General features: G+C 41.6%; 1 protein-coding gene across 1 annotated transcript in view; it reads left to right on the forward strand.

Annotated features, from left to right (window-relative positions):
• Positions 1-11,396, forward strand: part of LOC102761424 (zinc finger protein 626-like) — a 35,977-nt gene that overhangs the window by 7,244 nt on the left and 17,337 nt on the right. Inside the window, 1 exon segment of the mRNA XM_015568637.1 lies at positions 1,357-1,430. Coding sequence (XP_015424123.1) covers positions 1,357-1,430 — 74 coding nt within the window.

Consider the following 11,396-nt stretch of genomic DNA (forward strand, 5'->3'; position numbering starts at 1 on the left):
AACAACCTGCAACCATTTGGTGGGTGGGCCCATGCTGCAGAGGGCACCAAGCAATATTTTATGCTTCACAGCATACAAGTCATGCACCTTCTTAGGAAGTAAATTGTTAATATTTCATTTTCAATTATGCTGTTATTCATGTAAATACATACTTAATTTCTTATTTTTTATTAATATTTGTTACCTTATAGGAACACAGCTAACTTTGTGGGTGGTTTTACATGGCATGTTTTGAGAAATTAATTCTATTATCTATATCTGAATTTTTAGAAATATGGAGTCTGTGATTTGCAATACAGAATTCTATCACATCTTAGCAGAGATCATTTTATTTATTATTTTTTAAAAGTATATTTCTTTATTGATTTCAGACAGGAAGGGAGAGGGAGAGAGAGATAGAAACATCAATGATGAGAGAGAATCATTGATCATCTGCCTCCTGCACGCCCCCTCCTGGGGATCGAGCCCACAATCCAGGCATGTGCCCTTGGCCAGAATGGAACCCAGGACCCTTCAGTCCGCAGGCTGACACTTTATCCACTGAGCCAAACCAGCTAGGGCCATTGTATTTATTTTCTATTTTTATTTTCTCTTTTTCTTGTGACCATGAGAACTACTTAAAATATCTTAAAGTTATAACAATGTATCCTAACTCATAGTGTCAACTGCATACAAAAACTCTGCAGATTGCCATTTTTACCCATGTACCCACATACGTTGATATCACATTATCTTTAATGTGTGCCAGCAGAGATTTAAGATTTTATTCTTCTTATATATTTTTTTATATTTTCAAAACACCTTTTAATTTCACAAAAGGAGTTGGGGAGAGATATAGAAATATCCATGATGGAGAGAATCATTGATTGGCTCCCCCACATTGGGGAATGAGCTCGCAACACACGCATGTGCCCTCACCGGTAACCAAACTGTGCCCTCTGGTTCATAGGTCGGACCCTTATCCTCGGAGCCACACCACTCAGACTATTCCTTTTATTTTCTAAAGTTCTTCAAGAGAAATCAAAGTGATGCGTGTTTCTTTAATAGAACACCACAAATAGAAGATGCACAAATGCACTTCCCTCATCTCTCTCTCCAGTGAAGAAACTGGGAATTGGGAGTGTTTTTATAATACTGCCATTGTGTGCCAGGGGATTTGAGCAGGTATCATTGGCAAATGTAAGCAACTCTTTGTCCCTCTTTGATGTGAGTTTTCCTCGTTGTACCTATCTTGAGCTTTTGTTCAATCCTACACTGGTTCTTGGAGTACTCGAAAATGTTATTTGCTCAATACTTGCTGGTAAGTTCTAAGTGCACTCACGTGATTGTCAAAACGGAAAATTTGTTTTCTTTCAGCTATGTCACCTAAAGATAACCAGGCCTTTATGCCAAAGCCCGGAATACAAGATTTATTCTCTGAAATAATACTGGTAAGATATAAAAGGTGTACACTTCCTAAGTGTACGTACACTTAATAAAAGCCTTGAAATTTGAGGAAGAGTGTGATGACAATAGAGGATATTAATATAAACAGAACTAATTTGGAAAAATTATCATAATAAATTTCTTTTTACCTAAAGAAGTCAAGTATATTATGAATTTGGGAAACCTCCCAATTTGATGTCCATTACATTGGTAGATCAGTGTGTTTGTGCACGTGAAGGTACAAAACAAGTTTTTACTGTTATGCATTCTTGGAAAGGAAATCTGGAAAAACTAGGAATTCGCATAGTCTTTAGTGTAAATAATTTGCGTTGTTTAAAATGCAGGGTGGGATTAAACTTCAATCATTTCTAAAATATATAGATTTATAATGTACCTATAAAATTAAAATGTGCTCAATTTGGCAATGTTTTATGATTTTTTTTAATTAAAAAATATGTTTTAATTGATTTCAGTGAGTAAGAGAAAGGAAGAGGGAGAGGAAAACATCTATGATGAGAAACAATCATTCATTGGCGGCCTCCTGCATGCCTCCCACTAGGGACTAATCCGGCAGCCAGGCAATGTGCCCTTACTGAGGAATGGAACTGTGATCTCTTTATTCATATGTCAAAGCTCAATCACTGAGCCATTCTGATAGGGCAATTTAGTAATCTTTTGTTTATTCATTTTTATGATTGTTATTTTAAAGAATATTTTTAATGATTTCAGAGAGGGAGAGAGAAAAACATCAATGATGAGAAAGAATCATTGATCAGCTGCCTTTGGCACGCCCCCTACTGGGGATAGAACCCACAACACAGGCTTGTGCCCCTGACTGAAATCAAACCCAGGACCCTTCAGTCTGCAGGCCAGTGCCCTATCCACTTAGTCAAACCAGCTAGGACAATTTGGTAATCTTTCAAACAAGGATTCCTCTTTCTTCCTCTGACAATAATATTTTATATTTTTTTTGGGTCTAATATATTAGGAAAGCTTTTGTTATATAACCATCTTGATTTAATGTGTATCACAAAATTGTTTTTATGGAACAAGTGTACATGTTTAATGAAATTATAACTGTTACTAAAGGTCTTTCTATCTCCCATAATCACCAGAGTACACATAACGGAGATAGAAGTTATCAATGGATTGAACATTGGAAAAACATTAAGCTAGAGGCATATCTTAGTCATCGGACAAGTGAGCTGGGAGAGGAGCATCATAAAAGTGGAAAAGTCTTTGATCAAATGTCCAGTCACAACATACATCAGGTTATTCCTATTGTGGAGAAGACACACAAAGGAAGTAAATGTGTCCAGTCTTTTCTGCAGCCTTCAAATGACGATGAACAAGAGAATATTCATACTAGGGAGCAGGCTCACAAATGGAATCCGTGTGGGAGAGTCTGCAGTCAAATATTCAATCTAAATAGACACAAAAAAATCCATAGGGGAGAAGAACCTGATAAATGTAAAAATTTTGGTAAAACATCTTATTGGCCTTCAGGTTATACTCTAAATCAGAGAATTTATACTGGAGAGAAGCCTTACAAATGTAAAGCATGTGGCAAAGCCTTTAAATGTCATTCCTCTCTTATTGTACATAAGGGAATAATTCACACTAAAGCAAAATTTTACAAACTTAGGGAAAATGAAAAAGACTTTAGTCAGTCCTCAATACATACGCAACATCATAGAAATCATAGGGTAGAAAAGTTTTATAAATGTTCAGAATGTCACAAAATCTTTAGCCAGCACTCAACCCATATTCTTCATCAGAGAATTCACACTGGAGAAAACCCTTATAAATGTAGAGAATGTGGCAAGACTTTTAAAAACCATGCAGTTCTTACTAATCATCAGAGTGTTCATACTAAAGATAGGCCTTATAAATGTACAGAATGTGGTCAAGCATTCCTCCACGCCTCAAACATGATTCGACATCAGAAAGTTCATACTGGAGAGAAACCTTACAAATGTAGAGAATGTGGCAAAGCCTTTACCCGGTCCTCACACCTTACTTGTCATCAGAGAGTTCATTCTGGAGAGAAGCCTTATAAATGTAGAGAATGTGGCAAAGCCTTTAGCCAGTCCTCAGTCCTTACTTACCATCAGAGAGTTCATACTGGAGAGAAGCCTTATAAATGTAGAGAATGTGGCAAAGCCTTTAGATCTTCCTCCTCCCTTAAGGTACATCAAAGACTTCATACTGGAGATAAGGTTTATAAATGTAGAGCATGTGGCAAAGCCTTTGGCCGGTCCTCACACTTTACTTATCATCAGAGAGTTCACTGTGGAGAAAAGCCTTATAAATGTAAAGTGTGTGGCAAAACCTTTAGCTACTCCTCAGATTTTAATCGTCATCAGCTTATTCATACTGGAGAGAAGCCTTATAAATGTAGAGAATGTGGCAAAGCCTTTGGCAGCTCCTCAGACCTTAGGAAGCATCAGAGAGTTCACACTGGAGAGAAGCCTTTTAAATGTAGAGAATGTGGCAAATCGTTTGGCAGGTCCGCATCCCTTACTAAGCATCAGAGAGTTCACACTTGAGAGAAGCCTTATAAATGTAGAGTATATAATGGCCTTTCATCACTGTTTCTGCCTTATTGTATAGCAGAGTTCATACTTGAGAGAAGACGTACAGATGTGAGGAGTGTTGTAAGTCCTTTACCGGCTGTGAGAACTTACAGAATATCACAGAATTGATACTGGCAAGAAGCCTTATGAATGTCAAAAATTTAGAAAAGGCTTTGTAAGGCATTCATGTCTTACTGTACCTGAGAGACTTTATGCTAAAAAGAGAACATACAGATGTAGACAATGGGCTGGAGCCTTTACTCACAGCTCAAAATTCACTGCACATCAGAGATTTTACAGTGGAGGGAAACCTTACACTGTAGAAAATGTGAGAAAGCCTTTAACATGTCGTCTAACCTGCTCAACATTTTAGGAATCATTCTAACGAGAAACAGCAATAATAATAAAGTTTTCATCTAAGGATTTAAGCTTCAAAGGTTGAAGCTACATTGAGAATGATAAATAAGGTCTTATAAATTATCAGGCATATGTTAAAGTGTATATCCTCATATCTCATACAACATCTGATGATTATTACTGGATCGAATTCCCGCAGATATAAAGAATGCGACGAAGCTTACCCATAATGTAAACTTTAACCGACATCAGAATTCATATACTGGGGAAACAATACAAATGTAACATTGTCCTAAAGTCTTTAATCAGCATTTGAAGCTTAATCCTCACATTGGAATTCATTCTAGAGCAGCGGTTCTCAACCTGTGGGTCACCTAAGACCATCGGAAAACACATATATAATTACATATTGTTTTTGTGATTAATAACTCTGCTTTAATTACGTTCAATTTGTAATAATGATACTGGGGGTTGCCACAATATGAGGAACTGTATTAAAGGGTCTTGGCATTAAGAAGGTTGAGAACCACTGTTCTAGAGGGATACCTTAAATCTGAAGAATGTGGCAAATCATATACTTGGACCTACAGCCTCAGTCAGTAACAGGTATTTTAACTGGATACAAATTCTACATTCATGTTATAGGAGGAGGGACTTTTGTTCAAAATGTACAGTTTATAAAACTCCAAGGAATTTATGCCTCAAAGTGACTTTAAAGATGTAAAAACGTTATCTAAGTATATAATTGATTATGGATTTCAAAATATGACTGAATCCACCCTAGACAGACAGCCAAAGTGCCTTTCAAGTATTGTTCAAAATTTGAATGTTTATTACACACTACTCTGCTGGGGTTTTTGTCCCAGCATCAAGAAGGGTTCATGAATCTGGAGAAGGCTGTGCATAGATGTTAAATAAGAGGAGTCCAGATACTAATAAAGAGTTTGGAGATGAAATATAATTTTGAAAGGCATTTGGGAGTCAGAGGAGCTTAGCTAAAGGAGCTAAGATCTAAGGCAGTGATGGCGAACCTTTTGAGCTCAGCATGTCAGCAGTTTGAAAAACCCTAACTTAACATTGGTGCCGTGTCACATATAAAAATGTTTTGATATTTGCAACCATAGTAAAACAAAGATTTGTATTTTTGATATTTATTTTATATATTTAAATGCCATTTAACAAAGAAAAATCAACCAAAAAAATGAGTTCGTGTGTCACCTCTGACACGCGTGTCATAGGTTCGCCATCACTGATCTAAGGTCTTAAGTCTAAGGCTTTAGGTTCTCCTCGTCCCCAGGACCCCATGGTTGTTGTTTTTTAACATACAATCAAAAAATTTTCTTTAATAAAGGATTCACATCAACTGTCTAATGTAAAACAAAATGTGCTAGTGTCCAGCCCCAGCAGTCCAGGGTTTCCCAAAGGTGTGTACGGCATCGGCGAAGATTGAAGGATATGGAGACAGCGTTCAGATGATCAGCATAGTCAGGTTCTTATTTATTGTCCTGTTACCGCTGTATTTATACTATTTGATTCTATAAGCATGCCTCTATAGTTACATCATGGTATACTTTGGGTCCTCCTTTGACCTTTTTTTAAAAAATTTTGTTTTATTTCTTAAAGTATTACAAAGAGTATTACACATGTCTCCTTTTTCCCCCTCTTGACATTCCCCCAGCCTCCCCCACCCCCCGGTCTCTTGTGTCCATTGTTTATTCTCATATGCCATCTCAGTCTCACGGGGGCCTGCTCAGCCTCACAGGGGCCGTCCCAGCCTCACAGGGGCCATCTCAACCTCACAGGGGCCGCCTCGGCCTCATGGGGGCTGTCTCAGCAACACAAAGTTTGGCATTCCGTCCTTTGTTGGGTGGCTCCTTGCTGGACAAAAACTCCAGGCTTTCCTGGTTGCTCAATATATGGTATGCTTGCTTGCATTTCGTTTTCTGCCAAGTGCACAGACTGCCTGTCTGCCGTCTCTCAGCATCCCATGTTAGACTGGTTCTGGTGGACCTGCCTGTGCGTTTGCTGGTACAGTGGTTCCACGACGCCAGCCCAGCCTGGTCCAGCTCCGGCTTCCTCCGAACCTGATTCTGCTTCTTGAGTGTGTCCCTTATGTATGTGAGGAGTTGAAATCTGCAGTCTGTTTGGCTGGGCTGCAAAGGCGCAGGTAGTTCCCTTTGTGTCACTGGCACAGCTTGGATGGGGATGTAAATTGAGTAGGGTGGGGTCCCTGGGAATTACCAGGGCGGAGCAAGGGGCAATGGCCTCTCTGCGACTCCACGTCCCTGCGTCCCTGAGTGCTGGCTGCCAGCTCCGCGAGATAGCCACTCGCTCTCTGGCCCATTGCAAGGCCGTCCCGCCTCTCTCCATAGGGATCTGGGGCCTCAGAATCCCGCCCCAAACAGGCTGAGTGGACTCAAGAGTCTACAGCCCCTTCCGATTGAAAAAAACCGCACACCCAGTTGCAACCCGCCTGGCGTGTGATTCCGTACCTCTGTTCTTGGCACCTCTGCACAACCTAATCAGCCTCAATGCTCTTTCTTTGCTTCCGGTTGTAGAGCTTCCACTGGGCAAGCTTTCCCATGGTTCTGAATGATAGTTGATCGTCGTATAGTTGGTAGTCTCGATGTTGTGGGAGGCAGCACGCACAGGTCTGTACCTTATGCCGCCATCTTGGTTCCTTCTTCCTTTAACCTTTTACAGTTCCTTGTTTTATGTTTATATAGAGTTTCTTATCTGACCTTTGCTAAAAATCTTACATCTCTATCTAGCTCTGTTGATTTTAATCTTATCTATTGTCTGTGTTTCTACATTCTATTCCATTCTATTTGTTATTTCTACTCCAAGGTCACTATTCTGCTCTACTGTTAAGCTATAAGGAAATAACTGAAGGAGATTTTCCTATTCTATGGCCTAAGTAAAGGTTATGTAGCTTAAGCATGATTGTTCCTAGTTATGGTGATTACCTGCCTGGCACTTAGTTTCAGTCTTTCTGTTCCCATGACTCACATAAGATTTTTAGATAAGGAGCCTGCCTGCATTGCTTGCAGCAGTATTTCTTTCTTTAACTGTTTGATATTTGTCCTTTTAGCCTAGCTGGTGGTCTTCCTTGGGACTGCCCTGGGTCAGCGAGTTTTTAGGGCTATAGGCTTTGGTACTTTCTCTGGTGGGTAGACCCCTAGGGATGTGGGCCTAGCAAGTCCTAAATTTATTGCTAACAGTCTTAGTCTAAGTTCCTCATAAGTAGTACGTGGTATTTCTGTCACTCTAGGGGGTTTTACTGATTTATTCCCTTCCCTAGTCCCGTTAATCCCTAACTCCAGGGAAACATTCCCACCTGGGGAAACAACCTTTCTCGGGGTGGTGGCCCTGGTTAGAACACATAGTGCAAAGAAGGGGAGCAAACATATTAAGAACAGTATGCCATATACGCCAGGTTCCTTGGAACATATGCTGTGCACATGTTTCTTCCCTGCAGCAACTGTGTCAAGCAGCAAGGATGGAACAGCTTCCGCCAAAAATGTTATGTAAACAGTCCAGTAAATAATTTTTTTAAAATATATTTTTTATTGATTTTTTACAGAGAGGAAGGGAGAGAGATAGTTAGAAACATCGATGAGAGAGAAACATCGATCAGCTGCCTCCTGCACATCTCCTACTGGGGATGTACCTGCAACCCAGGTATATGCTCTTGACCGGAATCTAACCTGGGACCTTTCAGTCCACAGGCCGACGCTCTATCCACTGAGCCAGACCGGTTTCGGCTTATTGATTTTTTATAGAGAGGAAGGGAGAGGGATAGTTATAAACATCAGTGAAAGAGAAACATTGCCCATCTGCCTACTGCACAACTCCTGTTGGGGGTGTGCCCACAACCATGGTACATGCCCTTGACCAGAATCGAACCTGGAACCCTTCAGTCCCAGGCCGACACTCTATACACTGAGCCAAACCGGCCAGGGCCAGTAAATAATTTTTTACTGTTTATGTTTCAGATCATGTAATTTTTCAGCAAAATGCCGTTATATTCCTGTAGCATTTTTCAAAAGTAGATCTTGACATGAACTTGACTGACTGATCGATCCTACAGCACAAGCTCTATAGGATTCAGCTTTAAATTTTGCAGCATCTTCTTTTAGTTCTCTAATTAGGGTTTCTCAATGCTCCTGCCACATCTGGTACAGAGGCCTTCCAGGGGAAGAGGTGGTGTCTTGGAGGAAACCGGAGCTCATAGTGTCCCCTAGTGACCAGGTTTCGAATGCTGGGGATCCAAAGGCAGCCTGACTGAAGCAGGCATGGATACGCTGGTCTGCAGTCCTGCAGTAAGTTGAACTGCATGGCCTTGAGGTAGCGCTGTCCAAGTTTCCTCTTGGAGTAGTATTTCTCTTGCTGAGCAATAGTCTATTCATCTGTTTCTCCAGAAGTTCGGTGCTAAGCTCTGCTAGCCTCTCCTTCATCCTGTGAAAATCAGTTAGCTTGTTTTCCAATAGCTTTCCCTGGAAGGAGACTGTTAGTGGACGATGCAAGCGAGGGACCTGGGATTGAAGTCTGGAGGGACAGGAAATCATCTGTTTGTTTTGTTTTGGGAAATCATGTTTTGATCTTGTGAAAAAGTTGACAAATCTTTTGTCAATAGCACATGAAGCAGAACAACCACCTGGCCAACCCATAGACTCAGAAGAAATATTGAAGTATTGTTGCATTAAGAGAATTCGTTTTTGACCTAGCCAGTTTGGCTCGATGGATAGAGCGTTGGCCTGGGATCTGAAAGAGCACATGCCCAGGTTGTGAGCTCAATCCCCAGTGTGGGCTTGCAGGAGGAAGCCAATCAATGATTATCTCTCATCATTGATGTTTCTATCCCTCTTCCTTCCTCTCTGACATCAATAAAAATATGTTAAGAAAAAGAAAAAAAAGAATCCATTTTGGGATGGTTTTATATAACAGATAATGAACTTGAGACTGTTGAGGACTGAAATGTGTCCCCTGAAAAATGGATATTTTGAAGCCCTAACCCCCAATATGTCTGTATTTGTAGATATGGTGCTTAGGGAGGTCATTAAGATTATATGAGGTCACAAGAGGGGGTGTCCTCATCTGATAGAAGTGTGGTCCTTATGAAAGGAGATCAAATAACCTGTCTGTACATATTCTTGAATTTTTCTATAGATAATATTATCAGGAAAGGACAGTTCAATGTCTTTTTAAAAAAATATATTTTATTGATTTTTCACAGAGAGGAAGGGAGAAGGATAGAGAGTTAGAAACATCAATGAGAGAGAAACATTGATCAGCTGCCTCCTGCACACCCCCTACTGGGGATGTGCCTGCAACCAAGGTACATGCCCTTTACTGGAATCGAACCTGGGACCCTTCAGTCCATAGGCTGACACTCTGAGCCAAACTGGTTAGGGCTCAATGTCTTTTTTATAAGTCAGAAATGTTTATTTTTATGTGCACTTAATTTTGGAAAAGGTGTTATATCCAAATGCTTCATGAAATAACATACGGTGTGTTGTGAAAAAACAGCATTTAAGGTAATTTAATTCAAGTGTTGGAAACATTTGTTACAGTAATGCAGTTTATAAGTATTCTGTAAAAGGTTCATTTTTAAGCAATGCTATTGTCCTAAATGATCACATGTCTTAGTCATCCAAGTCTCATATCCCAGATTCTGTCCCTCTGAAGGACTCTGGAACTCAGTCATGTTGAGTCTTGGTCTCCCTGGGGAATGAGGAAGGGAGCAAGAAAGGCTGCTGGTGTGAGTATCAAATTGCCCATCTAGCCAGGGAGAGTTGTGGTTTCACCTTCCAGTTCTTCATCCTCACACAGACCATTGAAACTTTTTGTTTAATTAAAGTGCTTCCATGAATTCCAATTGCAGTCATGTACTTGGGTTCAAGCTCCTCCCTTCTTTGGTTTCGGGCACATCCCCCATAAAGGGTGTCGGGGAGGCAACTGATTAATGTTTCTCTCTCATCCATGTTTCTAACTATCCCTCTCCCTCTCCATAAAAAATCAATAAAATATTTAAAAAGTATCTTTAAAAAAATAAAAATGATTGCAAGAACACAAAGACTTCAAAGACCACAACTTAAAACCAGGAAATTTTTATCCCTTGAAAAATACATGATTAAAATTTGTTTCTCACTATGTTGGATGGGACATTATCTCATCAGGAACCTAACCATGAATGGATATCTGGGTCTATCTCTGACACCCCCATCCACCTGCTTCCCTAACTCAAGCTGCCTCTCCGTTCAGATGGGGAGACAGGGAGGGGCTGAGAGAGCAGGCTGCCCTGCCCCTCCCCCCTCCTCACTGAGGGTTTAAGGATCCAGGCGCATCGCAGGCAGAAAGTTTCTGGTTTCAAACCCAATCTGCCCGCCTTTTGAGTTCTCTGTAACTTCACTGTAAGAATGTGCTCCCGGCTTGTGAAGATCCTGGGAAAGTCCCCTCCCTGGGACACCTGCAACTGAAGGGCAGACCAGCCAGTAGCTCTAAGCACAGCCTCTGGGAGCTGGGAAACTTCTGTGTGAATTCCAGGTTCCTCCTCCCTCTTCATGCTTTTGCCACAGCTGCCATTTACTCGCTAGCACCCTAATAAAGGAGCAGCCCCTCTATGTGGGGTGCCTTGTGCCATCAGAGGGCACCGGGCCCTTTCCTCCCTTTAAAGAGGTAAAATAAACGCCCTCCCTCTGCTCCCGTCTCTTCTCTCCCTTGTGAATCCTTTCGCAGCCGCGTCACCAGCCAAAACCCTGACAATGACGTGGGAAACTCCCCCAGGAAGGGCTGTCCCTGTGGGAGGAGGTGCGGGGACCCGGGGCTGCCCCCTCCCTGCTGCCCCGCCCTCCCTCCCTCCCTCTGTCCCTGCACAGGCCTGGCCACCGGGCTCGGCCCCGCCCCCATCGCGGAGCCGCTCAGCTCAGGCTCTGGCCCCGCCCACCCCGCAGGGAGGCGCCTGCGCAGTTCCTTGCAGACGCGGAAGCGGCTGTGGAGGGGAAGGTGGCGGTTCCCAGGAGGCGGGGGTTTGTTTTT

The sequence above is a fragment of the Myotis davidii genome, unplaced genomic scaffold, assembly GCF_000327345.1.
Source record: "Myotis davidii unplaced genomic scaffold, ASM32734v1 scaffold965, whole genome shotgun sequence".
Taxonomy (NCBI): Eukaryota; Metazoa; Chordata; class Mammalia; order Chiroptera; family Vespertilionidae; genus Myotis; species Myotis davidii.